This window comes from Dreissena polymorpha, chromosome 1 (genome assembly GCF_020536995.1).
Source record: "Dreissena polymorpha isolate Duluth1 chromosome 1, UMN_Dpol_1.0, whole genome shotgun sequence".
Classification (NCBI taxonomy): Eukaryota; Metazoa; Mollusca; class Bivalvia; order Myida; family Dreissenidae; genus Dreissena; species Dreissena polymorpha.
This window is the reverse complement of record NC_068355.1, coordinates 9,130,651-9,153,297: the sequence shown is the minus strand read 5'-3', so window position 1 is coordinate 9,153,297 and position 22,647 is coordinate 9,130,651. Positions and strand designations below refer to the sequence as shown.

Genomic DNA, 22,647 nt, shown 5'->3' with positions numbered 1-22,647 from the left:
CTTAAAGAGGAATGTTTTTTTGCAACTAAAATTAATCATATAAGTAATACTCGGTACTAAAAATGATCAACAAAGTCATGAACCTCATGGATGCGGGTCATTTTTGAAGAGAGGATTTAAGAAAATCTGTTGATGGTGGGTCAGTATCAAACCAGGCCCCAGAGGTAATGTTCAAGCCAACATAACAATTTGTTGTATGTGTTGTGCAATATAATGTGTTCTTTATACCGGCAAGAAAAAAATGTTTGTTTTGACATGCCTGAAAAATAATTTGTTAATTGGTATGTCTAATTATGTACCGAGCAATTTAAGAGACAAAAAAATCCCAAAATTGAAGATTTTAGAAGGTAGTATTTATCAATTAAGATTACACTTTCAAAATTTTACCAGTTTCAGGATTGTTGCAGAATTGTAAGTCAAAAGACCAAAATTCTCCCAATTCAAAATTTCACAAATATTTCAATTTAGGACTTCCAAAACAAATTTTCCTGACTGGACGGTTACTGGTACTTTTCCCCAATTGGAAAAAAATCGCTACAAAATTATTACAGAAATACAGCTGCAAAAGCAAAAAGAATATCATCTTAATGCTGTAACCCAATAGAAACAAAGATGGTTAAATGTGTTAGTAGGTTAGATACATATTAAGCATTTGGTACATATTTGCACTCAGATAGGCAAAAACTGTGTGACCATGCAATCAAATGTGCGATAAAACAAATCAAATAAACCCATAAACTATCCATAAAAAATGTAGTCATGTGAACTCACTATGTCCCTTGGAAGCCAGTGGAGGGGGGAGCTATCAGTCATGTGAAGTCACTATGTCCCTAGGAAGCCAGTGGTGGGCTATCAGTCATGTGAGGTCACAATGTCCCTTGGAAGCAAATGGGGGGCTATCAGTCATGTGAAGTCACTATGTCCCTTGGAAGCCAGTGTCAGTGGGGGGGGGGCTATCAGTCATGTGAAGTCACTATGTCCCTTGGAAGCCAGTGGGGGCTATTAGTCATGTGAAGTCACTATGTCCCTTGAAAGCCAGTGGGGGCTATCAGTCATGTGAAGTCACTATGTTCATTAGAAGCCAGTGGTGGGCTATCAGTCATGTGAAGTAACTATATCCATTAGAAGCCAGTGGGAGGCTATCAGTCATGTGAAGTTACTAAGTCCCTTGGAAGCCAGTGGGGGCTATCAGTCAGGTGAAGTCACTATGTCCCTTGGAAGCCAGTGGGGGCTATCAGTCATGTGAAGTCACTATGTCCCTTGGAAGCCAGTGAGTGGGGGCTATCAATCATGTGAAGTCACTATGTCCCTTGGAAGCCAGTGGGGGCTATCAGTCATGTGAAGTCACTATGTCCCTTGGAAGCCAGTAGGGGCTATCAGTCATGTGAAGTCAATATGTCCCTTGGAAGCCAGTAGGGGCTATCAGTCATTTGAAGTCACTATGTCCCTTGGAAGCAAGTGGGGGCTATCAGTCATGTGAAGTCAATATATCCATTGGAAGCCAGTGGGAGCTATCAGTCATGTGAATTCACTATGTCCCTTAAAAGCCAGTGAGGGGTCTATCAGTTATGTGAAGTCACTATGTCCCTTGGAAGCCAGTGGTGGGCTATCAGTCATGAGAAGTCACTATGTCCCTTGGAAGTCGGTGAGGGTGTTTTCAGTCATGTAAATTCAATATGTCCCTTGGAAGCCAGTGGGGACTATCAGTCATGTGAAGTACTATCAGTCATGTGAAGTCACTATGTCCCTTGGAAGCCAGTAGGGTCTATCAGTCATGTGAAGTCACTATGTCCATTGGAAGCCAGTGGTGGGTTATCAGTCATGTGAAATCTATGTCCCTTGGAAGCCAGTGAGGGGGCTATCAGTCATGTGAATTCAATATGTCCCTTGGAAGCCAGTGGTGTGCTATCAGTCATGTGAAGTCACTTTGCCCCTTAAAAGCCAATGGGGGGCTTTCAGTCATGTGAAGTCACAATTCCCTTAAAAGTCAGTGGGGGCTATCAGTCATGTGAAGTCACTATGTCCCAACGAAGCCAGTGGGGGGCATTCAGTCATGTCAAGTCACTATGTCCCTTGGAAGCCAGTGGGGGGGCATTCAGTCATGTCAAGTCACTATGTCCCTTGGAAGCCAGTGGGGGGCATTCAGTCATGTGAAGTCACTATGTCCCTTGGAAGCCAGTGGTGGGCATTCAGTCATGTGAAGTCAATTTGTCCCTTGGAAGCCAGTGGATGGGGGCTATCAGTCATGTGAAGTCACTATGTCCCTTGGAAGCCAGTGGGGGCTATCAGTCATGTGAAATCACTATGTCCCTTGGAAGCAAGTGGGGGGCTATCATTCATGTGAAGTCACTATGTCCCTTGGAAGCCAGTGAGTGGGGGGCTATCAGTCATGTGAATTCAATATGTCCCTTGGAAGCCAGTGAGTTGGGGCTATCAGTCATGTGAAGACAATATGTCCCTTGGAAGCCAGTGAGGGGGGCTATCAGTCATGTGAAGTCAGTGGGGTATTAGTCATGTGAAGTCACTATGTCCCTTGGAAGCTAGTGGCGGGCTATCAGTTATGTGAAGTCACTATGTCCCTTGGAAGCAAGTGGGGGGCTATCAGATATGTGAAGTCACTCTGTCCCTTGGAAGCAAGTGGGGGACTATCAGTCATGTGAAGTCACTATGTCCCTTGGAAGCCAGTGTCAGTGGGGGGGGGGCTATCAGTCATGTGAAGTCACTATGTGCCTTGGAAGCCAGTGGGGGCTATCAGTCGTGTGAAGTCACTATGTCCCTTGGAAGCCAGTGGTGGGCTATCAGTCATGTGAAGTCACAATGTCACTTGGAAGCCAGTTGGAGGTTATCAGTCATGTGAAGTCACTATGTCCCTTGGAAGCCAGTGGAGGGGGCTATCAGTCATGTGAAGTCACTATGTCCCTTGGAAGCCAGTGGGGGCTATCAGTCATGTGAAGTCACTATGTCCCTTGGAAGCCAGTGGGGGCTATCAGTCATGTGAAGTCACTATATCCATTGGAAGCCAGAGGGGGCTTTCAGTCATTTGAAGTCAATATGTCCCTTGGAAGCCAGTTGGAGGTTATCAGTCATGTGAAGTCACTATGTCCCTTGGAAGCCAGTGGGGGCTATCAGTCATGTAAAGTCACTATCTCCCTTGGAAGCAAGTGAGTGGGAGGCTATCAGTCATGTGAAGTCACTATGTCCCTAGGAAGCCAGTGGTGGGCTATCAGTCATGTGAGGTCACAATGTCCCTTGGAAGCTAATGGGGGGCTATCAGTCATGTGAAGTTACTATGTCCCTTGGAAGCCAGTGGGGGCTATCAGTCATGTGAAGTAATTATGCCCCTTAAAAGCAAGTTGGGGCTATAAGTCATTTTTATTTATATGCTGATAAACCCTTTCCCCTGCCTTCCAGGAGATAATGAGACAAGTTTGACAGCTTCCATACCAGGCTGTGAATGTTTTATCCAATGACACTTTTGTATGTGTTCCAGTATGAGGCTTATTCTTTATTCAAACTAAGTTTTAATGTTCTTTGTGTTGTGAAATATGTCCATAATGACTCAGCAAAATGATCAGGTAAGGAGGTATTGTGGAACTTTTTTTTCCAAATACCATTACCTACATATATGGGCTTTGCTCTGTGAAAAAGGTGTTTAATGCATATGTGAAAAGTGTCGTCCCCGATTAGCTTGTGAAGTCCACACAGGCTAATCAGGGACTACACTTTCCACCTAAACTGGATTTTTGGGAAAAAGAGATTGTTTTCAAACATAAAATATCATTAAAGGGAAGTGTTGTCCCTGATTAGCATCTGCAGACTGCACAGGCTAATCTGGGATGACACTTTACGCACATGCATTAAACCCCCTATTCACAGTGCACAGCTCATATATAGTTGTGATACATGCAAAGTGATGAAATCATAAATGTACTTAATATACATACAAATCTCATGAGCAATCAGAGAATTATTAGTTACACTGTTAGTAACTGATAGCATATGGGATATACACCCTCAGTAATTTCATACCATACAAGAGCAAAGCTTGAGTATGGTATAAAGAACTGAGGGCGCATATCCCATACACCATCAGTTACCCACTGTGTAACGATTATATCTCAATTGACTACTGGATTACTCTGGGTGTTTGGAAATTACTCGTAGTGTATGGAAAATACACCATGGGAACATGACTACTCTAAGCCAATCAGAAAAGGTCATTTTTGTACAAGGCGAGATATAGGCACGTATCTCCAAACGCCATACTATCATGTCGACCTTCACTAACGAAAATGATACACTCAATTTTTTCCAACTTATATTATTTATACCACTTTTAAGTTTTCTTAAGGTTTTATGACAACATTACAAACTAGAGCTTTGTCACAGACGTTACGTATACCCCCACATGCTACATTGACACAGAATATTTTGTATGCTGTCTTCACAAAACAAGAGAAGCTAATTTAGGGCGATTTTTAAGAATTATTATGCCATTATCATTTTGGGCAATTTTGACCTTTGAACTCTTGAATTCTTTCACATGACACGCCGTCCAATGACTGTGAACAAAATTTCATTTTTAAATCTCTCAATGAATGATATAGTTATGGACAAGCTTATTTATGGCCATTTTTGACTTTTGAACTCCAAGTGTGACCGTGACCTTGAGCTTGGAGATATCGATGTAATTCTTTCGCATGACACACCGTCCAATGATTGTTAACAAATGTACTGAGTAATTTTAAAATCTCACAATGAACGACATAGTTATGGCCCTGACAAGATCATTTATGGCCATTTTTGACCTTTGCACTCACAAGTGTGACCTTGACCTTGGAGATATTGACGTAAATTCTTTTACATGACACACCTTCCAATTATGGTCAACGAATGTGCCAAATGATTTTACAGTCTCACAATAGATAACAAAGTTATGGCCAGGACAAGCTGATGACCTTTAAACGCCACGTGTGACCTTGGAGATATCGACGTACTTCTTTCTCATGACACACCGTCCCATGATGGTGAACAAATGTACCAAGTCAATTTAGAATCTAACAATAAATGACATAGTTATGTGACCCCTTGACCTAGTTTTTGACCGGGCATGACCCATATTCAAACTTGACCTAGACATCATCTAGATACAACTTCTGACCAAGTTTGGTGAAGATCGGATGAAATTTGAGGGACAGACCAAGCAACCGACCGACACACCAACCGACAAAGTGACTCCTATATAGCCCCAATTACCATTTGGTAATGGGGTAATTATTATTTTCATTAGGATGCCAGTGCAAAAATTGTACTTGATTACAACAATGGAAACTTTCATTTTAATTAAAGTTGCTCTTTTTAAACATATTTACACTAAAAGGATTGTTATTGTTTCTTCTTGAAGTCATAAAACACAACCAAACATGTAGACCATGTTACTCTATAGAAAAGGCTCATGCAAGATGGCTATAATATTGTTGTATACTTTTCACCTTAATCATAGCTTCTACAACATACATCTTAATAAACTAACTTCGTGACAAAGTTCCTAATATCATTTTGAAATAATGCACACATACCAATTTGACTGAGCCCCCACATTTACAATATTTTGTTTTAAAATGGTTTGATTTTTATAATACCTAAGAGAAAAACAACTACTGTGATACACGTGACATTTTATTCAATATCTGAATTTATTTAAATCATATTATGAAAGCATTTTCTTTATTATTCAAAACATCTAACAAGAATAAAATTAATAATGATTTATGTCCCTTCATCCTTTTTTCAAAATAAAAACTACAACCTTCATTTACAGTAAATTTAGTATGCTTAGTGGCACAGCACATCAAATAATGACCATTATACGAAAAAGAACCATTGCAAAAACACTACCCTTCAAAGTTATAATAAAAGTAAGAAATACACCAATACAATATGTTTAAGATTAACATATATATCTTTCTTTATTGTAGATAAAGATGGTGAAAATTGAAGTAAGAATATTTACAGTCATTGAAAACTTTAAAAAAAACTGACAAGAGTTCTGTCATTTTGAAGAGAAGCTTTCTGCGAATTCAATTTATTTGAATTACATAGATTACCAACTAATTATCAACAAACTTTAAACCAGTTTTAATTGACAATTGTTTTTTTAAATATGACCAAACTTCAAAAAACTACTCTTACATATCACGTAATTATCAAAATCATTTATTCCACAGTATTAAAGTTAAATGTTGTTATACTAAAGATGTTTTTACACTCAATCAAATAGGTTTATATATAAAACAACAGTTCTGATTATGATGATGCAGCCCTTCCATACTCTTCTGTAAAACTTTAAAGGGTAATGTTTCATCAACAAAATCACAATTTCAAAGACTGAAATGAACCAACATTTGTAATACACAACAAGAACACCACTACAAGCGGTCTATACAAGTTACCTATCGCCGGATTGATGAACCTCAAAAAGATAACAGTGCCAATCACTGTCCAGACAGCTTCGCCTGAGCTTTGTTGGAATCTCTGATTGACAACTTGAAACAAACAGTGACACATGCTCCTTAGCTTTGATGGAAACCTGCATGAAAAAATGCACAGTGTAGCAGAGGGAGGTCAGAACCCGCCCAACCATAACTGGAGTTACTAAGTTGCTGCATTCTGGAGAGAAAAATGGGAATTCCTTCTGAAAATAATGCATGGTTAGATAACTTAACATGCACTACCATTATAATGTTATGTATAAGTAAAAAAATATTTGCAAGTGTAACATCATGAAATCCCCCCAGAGTTTCAAGACATGATTGTGTGTTGTTTTTTTTCAACAACCAGTTTGAGGAAAAAAATTAATATAAAAACCACAAACATTTTCTAGCAGCTACAACACAAAGCACATACCATTTACTATTTCATCCTTTACTATTTCATCGCTCAAGGGGCACCATATTCATTGCATAACATCTTAACAAATGATCACACAGATATTTTGCTTGGTCAACAGTCATTTTATAAGCAAGCAAGAGGTTTGGTTAGAATGTTATTATCTGAAGTAAATGTACACGAGTTAGTAAAAATGACATAAACTTCACAAAATAAGAGGCATACATTAAACATAAATAACAAGTAAAAAACTTTTGCATAACAAAAAATAGAATAAAATATTGATCACCCTTCTAAAACATGAGCCATAGCTTGAATTTGCTTCATGAAGTCAATAATTCTATTGTTCTTATAATTTGAAATCATTTGGTGTTTTGCTCTATGAAAACATGAATTGCAATTGAAATGAGATCAGAATTTGTAAAACATATTGCCCCCTACTGCGCTTTGAAGCTGCACAGCAGCTATTTCAGAGAAAATTGTTAAATCCAACTTTGCCAAAAATCTATGTAACAGCACAAAACTCACACTTCATAAAGGTAGACTCCCATACCCAAAATCAGCTCAATATCTGTATAGCTGTATATCAATATAAGCATTGTGTAATAAACCTCCGGAAAACAGTTAGTATAGAACAAATTCCAACGCCCATAACTTCGCCAAAAATCAATAGAACCCCATCGCAACTCACACTTCATCTGAAGGTCATGTAGGTAGACTCACATATCACAAATCAGCTCAATATTTGAGATCATTGCATAATAAACATCCGAAATTGGAAAGCCGGATAGGCAGATGGATAGACTGAAAGTCTGACTGCTATATGCCATCCTACTAGAGGCATAAACAGTTTTTTAAAGTTTAACAGGACTTGATTACCAAAAGATATTTTGTGAAGCTTAAACGCAACTTTTACAAAGGTAATAGTTTAAGAAAATCACAAAATATAATAGTTTGAGTAAAACATAAATAAAACACAAACTAACAAGACAAGGCACATTAAATGGTAACCTGCAATAATTAATGATATGCATACAGAATGGTCAATTCTGTGTTAAAAGTGTTGTTTCTAATAATGATATCTTAAGCTGATACAAAATTTCACCCACACAAACAATTTAAAGTCATACAAGATCATAACAGCACAATTCAAGTACAGTTTTGATCACATGTTCACACAGAGTTCACAATTGGCACAGAAAATCAAACCTAAATGAGCCGTGCTCTGTTAAACGGGGTTTAATGCATGTGCGTTATGTGTTGTCCCAGATTAGCCTGTGCAGTCCACACAGGCTTATCAGGGATGACACTTTCTGCCTAAACAAGACTTTCTCTTAGAAGAGACTTTCTTCAAACAAAAAAATATCATAAAAGCAGAAAGTGTCGTCCCTGATCAGCCTGTGGGGACTTCACAGGCTAATCTGGGACGACACTTTAGGCATATTCATTAAACCCCTTTTTCACAGAGTGCGGCTCATATATTAACAGATAACAAAAGCATTAGCTTTTATCTAAGCAATTTCTTCTATGAATGCTACATAAACGTCTCAGAGCCGTTTGGTCAAGCTATAGTAGTGCAGGGACATATTATGGGGACAGAGATGGGTAGCGGTCCATTGTTTTACCTAACGCAGGATTAAAGAACCGTAAGAATATAACGGTTCCTGTTGCTAGGAAACTGTCTGTGGGGAACCGGAGACTGATCACCTGGTACAAACAGTGGCACATGACACGAAGTTTTGCCGGGTATCTGTTAAGACGATGGAAATAGAGAACTAAACAAAAGATTAACAGATACAGAGAGTTAAAATGGCAGCAAATGAAAAAAAAATGTTGAAAAAACACTATAAACACATGTTACACCAATCATAATCAATATTGAAACAAACAAGGAGTAAAACTCAATAATAACAAAAACCAACATTCTCCTTCATGAAATAAATACATTACATGAAAACTGAAATGTTGTACAATCATGTTATAAGGAATTAGTAAATACTTCTAGGATATTTCAAAATGACCAAACATTGTATCACAGCTTTTATTCAAGGTTATTTCCTGGGCAGTCTTGAGTTGTTGATCTAACGGCCATTGATTGTCAATCCTTTTAATTGGCATGTGTTATTGTATCAAGTATCCAATGTCTCGAGATAATGGATAAAAGAGCTAATGAATTCTATAAGCTAGAGAAATTAAGTTCGTATAATCCCTTATAATTAAACATCTGTTTATTTTAAAACCGAAACAAGAGCACCGCCTTGCGGGTGCAGACCGCTCATCTATTTTCTTTTTAAAGGTGAAGGGACTCTCATTTTCAATCACAAAGGAGGGAGGAGTGGAGTGAAGAGGGGTGTATAGTGTGGGGTTGTGGACATTTATTACATTATCTTCCAAAAAAGCGAAAAAAATAATAAAATAAAATAAATCAGGGGGGGGGGGTTGGGGGGGCGATGGGGGGGGGGGGGGGGGGTTTGGGTGCGATGGTTGGACGGTATTTTGGTTGGACGGTATTTCAAACATAACCATTTTTTAAAAAAAAATGGGGGGGGGGTATAGTGTGAGGGTGTGGTGGTAATTTGTGAGATGATCTTAAAAAAAAAAAAAAAAAAAAAAAAAAAATGGGGGGGGGGGTGGGGTGGGGGGGGTGGGGGTATAGTGTGAGGGTGTGGTGGTCATTTGTGAGATGATCTTAAAAAAAAAAAAAAAAAAAAAAAAAAAAATAGGGGGGGGGGGAGGGGGGGGGAGGGGGGAGGGGGGGAGGGGAGGGGATGGTTTGGGTGGAGTCTATTGTGGTATGTCAGGTAAGAGTAGTTTCATCAAAGTATCAATCAAATCTAATCATAAATAAAGAAGTTATGGCAATTTTAGCAAAATTTAATAATTTGACCTTGAGAGTCAAGGTCATTCAAAGGTCAAAGTAAAATTAAAGTTGCCAGGTACAGTAACCTCATGATAGCATGTAAGTATTTGAAGTTTGAAAGCAATAGCCTTGATACTTAAGAAGTAAAGTGGATCGAAACACAAAATTTAACCATATATTAAAAGTTACTAAGTCAAAAAAGGGCCATAATTCCGTAACAATGACAACCAGAGTTATGCAACTTGTCCTTTTACTGTACCCTTATGATAGTTTGTGAGTGTTCCAAGTATGAAAGCAATATCTATGATACTTTAGGGGTAAAGTGGACCAAAACATAAATCTTAACCAAATTTTCAATTTTCTAAGTATAAAGGGCCCATAATTCCGTTCAAATGCCAGTCAGAGTTACATAACTTTGCCTGCACGGTCCCCTTATGATAGTTCATAAATCTTGCAAGTATGAAAGCAATAGCTTTGATACTGTAGGAATAAAGTGGACCTAAACACAAAACTTAATCAAATTTTCAATTTTCTAAGTATAAAAAGGGCACATAATTCTGTCAAAATGCATGCCAGAGTTATCTAAATTTGCCTGCCCAGTCCCCTCATGATAGTAAGTAAGTGTACCAAGTTTGAATGCAATAGCATTGATACTTACTGAGAAAAGTGGAACTAAACGCAAAACTTAACCAAAATTTTCAATTTTTTAAGTATAAAAAGGGCACATAATTCTGTCAAAATGCACGCCAGAGTTATCTAACTTTGCCTGCCCAGTCCCCTCATGATAGTAAGTAAGTGTACCAAGTTTGAATGCAATAGCATTGATACTTTCTGAGAAAAGTGGACCTAAACGCAAAACTTAACCGGACGCCGACGCCAACGCCAACGCCAACGCCGACGCCGACGCCGACGCCGACGCCGACGCCAAGGTGATGACAATAGCTCATAATTTTTTTTCAAAAAATAGATGAGCTAAAAATGCATTTTTTTCAATAAATTTAATGTCAAGAAAAATAATACAGTTTAGAGTTGAAAATACAAGAGGCATGTTTTGACACCACTGTCATCATAAAAACCTATGTAGAGAAACCTAGTGTGATATTATATACTAGTTACACAACTAAAGGCCTTTCAGTTTCCAAGAAAGACAATTAAAAAACAACAACAAATTAAGACCATGAAACATGATTTTCAGGGTGCGGCAAAATTAAACCCATGGGTAGTTTGTATATTCAATAGAGGACCACCATATGATGTAACTTACCAAATATGAATCACTTGGCCCTTGAGCTTACAGAATTTAACCTCCTTATTTGCAAATAAAAGACTTTATTATCTGAATGACACAAGTGTATAGCTTGCTTTGACCCGAAAGCCATAATTTGATAAATGATGATAGAGGCCCATTTTATTTTATCCCATCATCAGACGTGCATTGTCGAAATAAACCACTGTGGAATAAATTTTCCTCTATTTCGGCAGTGCTGAAATAAAGCTGTCACGCGCCGCGGAGAATGGTCATATTACTCAGAATCAACTATAAAGTAATCATTTTTAGTAAAATCGAATCAGATTCAACAAAACAAACAATTTGATACCAAGATGTAATATATTTTTAACACATAATGCAACTCGCCAAGGCTCGTGGTTCAGATTTTCTAAGCCTCGCAAAATAAACTTTGCTTTATTCGGCACCGACCTAGCATTCTCTATACATGTATGTCAACTATACACAAATCAAAGCTCTTATCCTTGTTGATTGAGATTACATTTATATTGAATTTCACTTTAGATAAACTATTTTTTTGAGCTCTGATGAACTCCAAACTATTAACGAAAACAATCCAAGTTTAGTGGAAATCATCTACGTAGTTTAGATGTTGTTTGATTAATTGTTGGCACACAATGCCACGCATGCCGAACAAAACCCAACCACTAAAGCTAACAATGAGCAGGTTGAACTCAGGTGAGCTTAAAACAGATCTGTTTCTCTTTAGCAGCACAAGAAAGTTTGAAAATTCATGTCCAATCAACATTTATCATATGTGTATGTATAATAAAAAGACCTGTTTGGTCATTACCAATTTGCAAACATATCAAAGTTCTGTTAAAATATTTGCAACAAATGTTTACTTCTTACAACAGTTAACCTCTTTCCTCTTCTGGATTTATAAAATAGTTTAAACAGCAATAAAATGATGAGAGTATAAAATGTTGAACATGGTTAAGACCTTACTTGTGTGCTGATCCAACAATAGCGTCAAACACTTTCTGTGTGATGCAAGTAAGATTTTTCTTGTTCTCTTCAATGTTTTCTCCAGTTTCCAGCCTACAATTCAACAATCAATAGGTTAAACAAATCAAAGAGCTTACCTGAATCTCTCCATTTGCTAAGGTGTTGCCTTCTCCGAGAGCCAAATTAAAATGTATCAAACTGCAAAATCTGTTATGTTAGTTAGCATGATACATTGTTTTCTCAAAATGACAGTTTCGTAGACACTAAAAAAAAGATTTCAGTTGTTTTTTATTTTTATTTAAAGTAGAGAAATTTGCATCATAAAGTTGATAATTGTTCGTACAAATATGTTAGTTGAAGTCGTCATTGTAAGTGCTGGGCCGTGTTTATCACATGCCAATAACCTAGCCCATTGTTTTGACTAAACAACTCCTTAATAATCAATATTTTTTGTCTCTAATACCAGCACATAAATTCTTCAAATCATGAGTTGATTAAGCATCATAATTTAATTTCTTTAATCCACTGTGTTTTTGCCGATTAGAGCACAAAATCAATTACAATTCAAACTAGTAACTGTTTTGATAGAGCTTTCCTGCACAAGTGATGTACAAGAAATGTCATGTGACAGCTAAGTGCACAATGTATTGCACCCTCAGTAATGTCTTACATACCTAATAAGTGGATTGGTCTAGCCATGAAATCCAAAAACAACAAGGGCTGTTTGTAAAACATGCATGCCCCCCTATTTGTAGTAGCAGCCATTGTGTGAATACGTTTTTTGTGGTGGTGGTGGTGGTGGTGGTGGTGGTGGTGGTGGTGGTGGTGGTGGTGGTGGTGGTGGCGGCGGCGGTGGCGGTGGTGGTGGTGGTGGTGGTGGAGTAGTAGTAGTGGTAGTGGTAGTGGTAGTGGTAGTAGTAGTAGTAGTAGTAGTAGTAGTAGTAGTAGTAGAAGCAGCAGCAGCAGCAGCAGCAGCAGCAGTAGTAGTAGTAGTATGCATTACAAAAATGCACTTAGTCTTACATTTGGTAAAATTTATGTATATTACAAGGGAGGCAAATGCTGTAACAAAAAGAACATGCAAAAACGGTAGTTGTTTCCCTTGTTTGAACCATGCTAAATCCTGTAAATGCCTATTTCCAGTAACTGTGACCTTCACCTGTGACCTTGACCTTTGACCTAGTGACCTCAAAATCAATAGGGGTCATTTGCGAGTCATGATCAATGTACCTATGAAGTTTCATGATCCTAGGCACAAGGGTTCTTGAGTTATCATCCGGAAACCACCTGGTGGACGGACTGACCGACCGACCTACAGACCGACATGAGCAAAGCAATATACCCCCTCTTCTTCGAAGGGGGGCATAATAAATGTTACTTTGATAATTATTTTGCAGTAACGGCTTATATGGGCATTCGTATGTATTTATCACTATTTTAAGAATTTGTTCATGCATTAACCCATTCCCACTCAAAAGCAAAGTGAAAATATGCAAACAGCATAAAACCAGAACAGCCTGCATGTAACACGCAGTCTGTTCAGGTCTTATGCTGTTTGTTGCTCTTCAGTACCAAAGGGTTGGAAATGAAGCCTTTAAAACTTGAATCTAGTCAGAGAAAGGTCTTACATTTAATGTAACATTTTCTAAGGGACAACACAAGTGTCAAAATATGTATCTAAGTGGTAAAGGGTTATTAGTACTGGTCAGGTAACAAAATCACTAAATTTAAAGCCTTTATACGATATTATAAAACAGGTTAAAAAAATAAATAAATAACACACTTAAGTTAAAAAAAAAATTGCAGGGTCCCCCTCAGATTAGATCAACTGACAGATGTATTTCATTCCCATGGAACCAAAATCAGTTCAAGATTCCACCAAACCCCCATTTATCTAGACAACTGTAGCATCCCTCCCATCCTGATCTGTTGTTCTTTTTTCTAAATAAAACAACCTGCAAACTCAAGCCCCCCCCCCCCCACGCCCACTTTTCATTAATACCCCACCTCACTTAACAAAAATCTTTCTAACTCAACACCCCACCCACCACGACAGTGCAATCTGCTGATACAAGAATACAACTTTTTTAGCCCCCCTCTTGGAAAACCGGGTTTCATGCATGTGCATTGAGAGCTGTCCCAGATTAAGAACTCTTTTCCGCCTAAGAAGAGACTTCCTTTCACCCTTTACCATTTAGATACATATTTTGACGCATTTCATTTCATTAGAAAGTCCAATTTTATTAAAGACCTTTCTCACTTCATTCTAGTTTTCAATGCTTCATTTCCAACCTTTTGTTACTGATCAGCAGCAAACAGCATAAAATCTGAACAGACTGCCAGTTACTCGCAGGTTTTGTTCTGGTTTTATGCTGATTGAAAGCCATTTTCACTTTGCTTCTTAAGGGGGAAAGGGTTAAAGAAAAAATACCATTAAAGCAGAAAGTGTGGTAGCTGATTAGCCAATGCAGACTGTATAGGCTTATCTGGTACTACACTTTATGCCCCTGCAGTATGTCTTGTTTTCCCAGACTCTATATGCAGACTGTATAGACTAATCTGGTACTACACTTTATGCCCATGCAGTATGTCTTGTTTTCCCAGACTCTATATGCAGACTGTATAGACTAATCTGGTACTACACTTTATGCCCAGGCAGTCTGTCTTGTTTTCCCAGACTCTATATGCAGACTGTATAGGCTTATCTGGTACTACACTTTATGCCCCTGCAGTATGTCTTGTTTTCCCAGACTCTATATGCAGACTGTATAGGCTAATCTGGTACTACACTTTATGCCCATGCAGTATGTCTTGTTTTCCCAGACTCTATATGCAGACTGTATAGGCTTATCTGGTACTACACTTTATGCCCATGCAGTATGTCTTGTTTTCCCAGACTCTATATGCAGACTGTATAGACTAATCTGGTACTACACTTTATGCCCATGCAGTATGTCTTGTTTTCCCAGACTCTATATGCAGACTGTATAGGCTTATCTGGTACTACACTTTATGCCCCTGCAGTATGTCTTGTTTTCCCAGACTCTATATGCAGACTGTATAGACTAATCTGGTACTACACTTTATGCCCATGCAGTATGTCTTGTTTTCCCAGACTCTATATGCAGACTGTATAGGCTTATCTGGTACTACACTTTATGCCCCTGCAGTATGTCTTGTTTTCCCAGACTCTATATGCAGACTGTATAGGCTAATCTGGTACTACACTTTATGCCCAGGCAGTATGTCTTGTTTTCCCAGACTCTATATGCAGACTGTATAGGCTTATCTGGTACTACACTTTATTCCCATGCAGTATGTCTTGTTTTCCCAGACTCTATATGCAGACTGTATAGGCTAATCTGGTACTACACTTTATGCCCATGCAGTATGTCTTGTTTTCCCAGACTCTATATGCAGACTGTATAGGCTAATCTGGTACTACACTTTATGCCCCTGCAGTATGTCTTGTTTTCCCAGACTCTATATGCAGACTGTATAGACTAATCTGGTACTACACTTTATGCCCATGCAGTATGTCTTGTATATAGTCCTTTAGTATATAGATTACCCTTGCTCTGGGAAAACAATAATTACTACAATTTACAATCACCCTCCCACCCCACACCCCCCTAACCTGGCAGGGTCCACCTCAAATGAGATCTGCTGACAGACATATTCCTTCTGGAACATCTCCATGATCAGAGGGTTGAGCAGCTCTCGTAGGTAGCCCAACCCGTAGAAGCGGAAACAGTAGGCCATGATCTTGCTGGCCAGGCTGTTACCACGGAACAGAGTCTGCATGCAGTCTGCTATCTCAACCTTCAACATTATGTGCATATTGACTCTTGTTCTGGAAAAATGGGGCTTTATGCATGTGCGTAAACTATCATCCCAGATTAGCCAGTGCAGCCAAATCAGGGACGTGTCTATTCTAAACAAATGTGTTGTCCCTGATGAGCCTGTACAGACAATCAATGCACATGCAATAAGACCAGTTTTCCAGTTATTTTTTAATTTAACAGCTATAGCATTATTTACAGAATAATAGAATACTTCTGTCGGCAGTTTAATATTAAATACAAGAGAAAACAGGTGAAATGAAGCTTTGAGTGCTCACATATTATCATCTGTAATCTAAAGTACATATGACATCACAGTGGTATAGAGGAAATGGTGTCTGCTCTGCCAAGTGGTTCTGTGCTTGTTTCCTACTATTGAAGCATTCTCAAGATTGCCTCCTTTGATGTTTTACTTTTTTCTCAATAAACTGAATAAAGAGTGTTTAAATATGCCTAGGCTTTTGAAACAATCCGGCTAAAACACATAGATTTAAACTAAATATACATAGCTGTGCAGATACTAGAACGGGACTCAACAACAAACATATAACAAGAGCACCGCATAACTGGTGCCACGCTCGGCTACGGGTGCAGTTTTGAATAAATGAAAGCTTGTCAGATTTATTTTTTTTAAGGTCACAGTAACCTTGACCTTTGACCTAGTGACCCAAAAATGGGTGTGGCTTGTAGAATTCATCAAGGTGCCTCTACATATGAAGTTTCAAAGTTGTAGGTGGAAGCAATTTGATTTTAGAGCCAATGTTAAAAATGTTAGGGTTTTAGCACGACGCGAACGACGGAGGTTGGACGGCGTACAACACGACGAGCTGGCTATGACAATACCTCAGGTTTCCTCCGAAAACGCCGAGCTAAAAACAACAACACATTGTACAAATACTTTAAGTGGACATTCGATATTCAACTGAAACCATATATTTAATTATATATTTTTCTATTTTTCATAGCCATAACCTATACCCTACTCTCAGAACAAACTTTCTAAGTAATTAGAACGAAACCATTCTGTTTCCAGTTATTATGATCGAGTGTTTCTTTAAGTACATACAGGAAGCTAGTAAATACCTCCTTGGAGAACATGTTCCACAACAACTGATACAGGAGATGTTTAGCATCAAATAAATTCACAAATACACGTGCCAACTCATCCTGAAATGCAAGAAAGAGGCTTCTAATGCTTGTACATGAACCTATTAATACAACATTATATATATGTCGCATAGCTCCTACAATTAGCAACGCCATGCACAAATTGCCGTAATGACATGAATGGTATTACTTGAATGTAGTTTATTACATGATAATTTTGGCAAATTGGTTCTATTTTAATATTGTAAATTCATCCATATACAAATGTGTGATAAAATGTACAACAAAGTCATGGATGAATTCAAGTCCAATCTAATTTCTGTTTAAAACAATTTATGTACAGTTAATTTCTCCAACTACACATCAATTTTGCATTCACAAATTTGTCCGTGCATAGAAAAATAAGCAAATAACTGCATGGTAGGATGTTTTCCCCTTCTCTCTTACTCACGTTCTTCTAACTGACTGAAATATTTCATACATGAAATACATGTGATAGCCACATATGCAGATCACTTGTGCAAAAGACCCAATGAAAAAACATTCAATGTTCACGTGAGAAAATCACATGGGCAGTGAACCCATGAAAACGTGGCAACAGTAATTAACAAATACATACTGAATATCCCGTACATTATGAATAATTGTCCTTTGTGTGCAAGAATATAAAGTAATCCCTATTTTGAAAGTACAAATTATAGCTATAGTGAACTAAAATAAAACAACGAAATGACACTCACCATTTGTGATGTTGGCACTACAGTCGCCAAGGCCATCGCTATAGGCAACTCCCCCTTGTCCCCTATCATTGTCACCAGTTCAACCAGTCTCTCAAACCTGTCCGCTAGCGCTGTCTCAGCCAAGGTCTCAAACTCTGTACCCTGCTGTAGGATCTTAGTGAGGACCTCCATGAAGGCAGCCCGGGTCTGGGGGTCTTTGTGATAACCCAGGGCTGAGGAGAGTAAAACACACATGGGATATTGTAGTATAACTAGTTTTTGTCACAGATTAGGATATGTCGTAGTAAAACTAGTTCTTGTCACACATGAGGATATTGTAGTAAAACTAGTTCTTGTCACACAGGAGGATATTGTAGTAAAACTAGTTCTGGTCACACATGAGGATATTGTAGTAAAACTAGTTCTTGTCACACATGAGGATATGGTAGTTAAACTAGTTCTGGTCAAACATGAGGAAATTGAAGTAAAACTAGTTCTTGTCACACATGAGGATATCGTAGTTAAACTAGTTCTTGTCACACATGAGGATATCATAGTAAAACTAGTTCTTGTCACACATGAGGATATCGTAGTTAAACTAGTTCTTGTCACACATGAGGATATCGAAGTTAAACCAGTTCTTGTCACACATGAGGATATTGTAGTAAAACTAGTTCTTGTCACACATGAGGATATTGAGTTAAACTAGTTCTTGTCACACATGAGGATATCAGAGTTAAACTAGTTCTTGTCACACATAAGGATATTATAAAAAAACTTGTTCTTGTCACACATGGGATATGGTAGTAAAACTAGTTCTTGTCACAGATTAGGATATTGTAGTAAAACTAGTTCTTGTCACACAGATGGATATCATAGTAAAACTAGTTCTAATCACACATGAGGATATCGTAGTAAAAAAAGTTCTTGTCACACATGAGAATATTGTAGTAAAACTAGTTCTTGTCACACATGAGGATATTGTAGTAAAACTAGTTCTTGTCACACATGAGGATATCGTACTTAAACCAGTTCTTGTCACACATGAGGATATCATAGTAAAACTAGTTCTTGTCACACATGAGCATATTGTAGTAAGACTAGTTCTTGTCACACATGAGGATAAACTAGTAATAAATAGTTCTTGTCACACATAAGCATATTGTGGTAAAACTAGTTCTTGTCACACATGAGGATATTGTAGTAAAACTAGTTCTTGTCACACATGAGCATATTGTAGTAAAACTAGTTCTTGTCACACATGAGGATATCATAGTAAAACTAGTTCTTGTCACACGTGAGCATATTGTAGTAAAACTAGTTCTTGTCACACATGAGGATATCGTAGATAAACTAGTTCTTGTCACACATGAACATATTGTAGTAAAACTAGTTCTTGTCACACATGAGGATATTGTAGTAAAACTAGTTCTTGTCACACATGAGCATATTGCAGTAAAACAAGTTCTTGTCACACATGAGGATATCATAGTAAAACCAGTTCTTGTCACACATGAGCATATCATAGTTAAACAAGACTATTGTCAAGCAATATAAGTCCCCTACCGGCTCCACCATTGTCAGAAATATATATTATTTTTTATATTTGTTGCCATAGCAACCAGAATTTTTGACGTAGGAACAAAATGAAATGATGTGCATAATGTCCTTATTTCCATCTATCCATGTTTCAAGTTTCATGAAAAAATATTAAGAACTTTTAAAGTTATCGCAGGATCCAGAAAAGTGTGACAGACTGACTGACTGACTGACGGACACACAGAGCGCAAACCATAAGTCCCCTCCGGTGGAACTGGTAGGGGACTAACTAGTTCTTGTCACACGAACCAGATACAGCAAGTTGCATTTATTGTTATCTGGTAACAGAAATTCTATGTTGAAAAGAGGGCATGAGTTAAGTTATTACTTATTTAAATGTCATATGTTGAAATATAGTGATATGATATGAATTATATTTTGTCCAATTCCTTACAGCAAACTAAAATACATCTCATAACACTAGAAACTGGTTTTATTACCAAACAAAAGTATTATTAACCAAGGTTAGCAATGCCAACAGCATACCTATTGAATGCATGAGGCCGCTGTCAATGTTAGCATTCAGTAAATTTGACATGGCCTGAACAGTGCAATTACGGAGCGCACTGAGGTTGGAGGTGCTCCGCTTCCTGTTTGGGTCCATTGCCTTGTCCTGCTCCTCCTCGGAACAGTCGTTCAACAGGTTCATGAACAGTGTAAGGTACCTGGAAATAGTTCATAAACAGTGTAATCATGAAAATGTTCATGAGCAGTACACGTAAGGTATTTGGGAAAAAAATCATGAACATTGGAATCTTGAAATGGTTCATGAACAGTGTATTGTTCTAGTATTGATGCTAGTAAAGTTTTAATAATGGTTCATCAACAGTGTTAGCAGTCCTTAAATTATAATGTATTGCCAGCCAGGAAGTCCTATAATCATGCAGCTTTTGCCAGCCCAAACTGATTATTTCTGGACCAAAAAAGAAAAATACTGAAGATTAACAATATTTTTATACTATTATTATCATATACTATTTCATCTCAATATTCATACATTTCTTACACATAATGAAACTTTATTCTTTTTAAGCAAATAATGTTCTGAGACCTTCACTTTATTTATTCCATTGAGAGCAAGTTAATAACTTAACTATATATTTGCTTCTGTGATCATTTAATGAATAAATGTTATTTTACTGTCTTGTAACTAAAATGGCATGCAGATATTAGGTCTTTGAATTTAAAGATTAAAATGCCTTCATATTTAATAAAATTTACAGCATGTAAACATAAAAGCAAGTCTCAAACGCCTTCATATATTCCACAAAAAAAACTTTCAAAAGCTTTCTTCACTACATAATACAAATCATGCATTTATGAATGCAGAATTTTCAAGATTTTTTTGCATCTGTGTCTTCACCCTGAACATTGGCTACAACGGGACATAAAACACACATGGTTGTCAACAATCACCTCGAAGTTGTCGTTTCCACGCTCGCATTTATACATTTCATTCACCAGCTATGCTGGTTCCAGTCAAATCTCTGCGCAGAGGTATGGTTGTCCATATCGAATGTCTCCTTTTGTGGAATGTACGCATAAAGTGATATCGCAGTGTGATTTTTTATTCATTGACGCAGTGTGTTTCTTTATTTGACGACGAAGCAAAAATCTTCGGATACCGTATAATATTCACTTACATCATGCCGAAAATGCAACAGTTTACTGATGAAAAACAAGATGCAATTTTGAATAAATAAAAGCTTGTCAGATTTTTTTGATTTTTTTTTTAAGAGGTCACATTGACTTTTACCTTTGACCTAGAGACCCAAAAATGGGTGTGGCGTGTAGAACTCATCAAGGTGGCGTGTAGAACTCATCAAGGTGCATCTACATATGAAGTTTCAAAGTTGTAGGTGGAAGCACTTTGATTTTAGAGCCAATGTTAAGGTTTTATCACGGCGGACGGCGAGCTGGCTATGACAATACCTCGGGTTTTCTACGAAAACAGCCGAGCTAAAAATGAATACTTTATTGGAGTATTCATTATTAATAATTCTGTAAAATTTAACTATTGCCTTGAAACTTTTCTGAAAAAGGCTAATGGGATTCCAAATTTTACCATAGTTTCATAATAGGAAACGAGGTCCTGCAATATAAACATGATTTTAAGGTTTTTCAAAATTACAGAAAAAATCGAGGATCTACAGTATTTCTAAAAGACTGAGTTTAAGGTATACAGAAATGGTATGTTTATGTATACACTACAGTTCTGTTATATCGCGCTTCCTGGGATTGCTGCATCAATATAGACCTTTACCTTGTGAGGTTATTCATGCATATTTCTGTGTGTGTGCATAAGCAGTCTCAAACACCTTTTCATCTGCCTTTTGAATTATGTGTTTATCCATTCGTTATACATTCGTATAAAATATAACATCATTTCATTTATTGCAATGCATGTAATTAAATTTGTAATCCAAAAAGAATTGCCAAGTTTTATTGTTCAAGTAAATTTAACAAATTCTTGCCACAAAAAAACAGTTCTCATATATTTCCTGTACATCCTTTGTACAGATTCAAAATATGTGCACCCAATATCACATCATTCTTTCTCTTGGACAGCATTGGCTTTAATATTTCGATCGATGAATAAACACTCTGTAGCGCAAAGAAACTTGTGATATTTACTTTTGGTTAAAAAAATTGTAGTGCATTTAAAAAAACAACTGTGGACACTTTTCTCTTTATGAAAAACAAGTTGTTCACACTGTATCAACAGCGCAAGGGTTATTGTAGAGATAGGTCAGTATTGATCTGTGACATAAAAAAGTTATTATATACATCTTCACGTGGGGTCAGTGTGTATTTGGCAGCCTGAGCACTGATTGGCAGGTACATTTCCAAGAAGAATGTGATTGACAGCTTTCTCCATGTAAGTTAAAAAAAAAAAGAGAATGTTGACAAAGGTGACAACTTTACCTTTGATTTTGGCCAAGTGGGGTAATTGTTTGTTGCACTACACAAGCTTGAATGTGAGGTAAAATGAAGGCAAAAAATATAGATCAAATTGGATTTATTTCTGAATGTTGAATTGTTCACCAAATTTAAGACATGGGGAAAATTACAGATCACAATGTAGTGGATCTTCAGTATTTCTTAAACAACTATTTGATAGTTCTAGTGTTGTTTCCATTTCACTTAAAATGGCAAGTAAAAAAACATTTGTACTGTATTTCAGTTTTAAGAACAAATCTTGTTAATCACTATTATATGAATACATATCAAACTTGATCTTATTTGCCTCATTGAAATTGGGTAGTCGTTCACATGTTTTGTTAAAATATTATGATTAAAAAAAGAATTCTCAATTTGCGTGCCTTTTGATTGTTGCTGTTAAAACCAATAATTTGACATTACAATATTATTGCAAGCCCCATGATAGAGTCGAGT

The 22,647-nt window shown here is 37.3% G+C and overlaps 1 protein-coding gene across 1 annotated transcript in view; it reads right to left on the bottom strand.

The window, feature by feature from the left end:
• The window catches only part of LOC127870426 (neurofibromin-like), a 173,567-nt gene that overhangs the window by 75,664 nt on the left and 75,256 nt on the right, over positions 1-22,647 (bottom strand). The window contains 6 exon segments of the mRNA XM_052413023.1: positions 8,514-8,638; positions 11,985-12,077; positions 15,622-15,806; positions 16,910-16,993; positions 17,674-17,885; positions 19,738-19,916. Of these exon segments, the coding sequence (XP_052268983.1) occupies positions 8,514-8,638; positions 11,985-12,077; positions 15,622-15,806; positions 16,910-16,993; positions 17,674-17,885; positions 19,738-19,916 (878 nt within the window).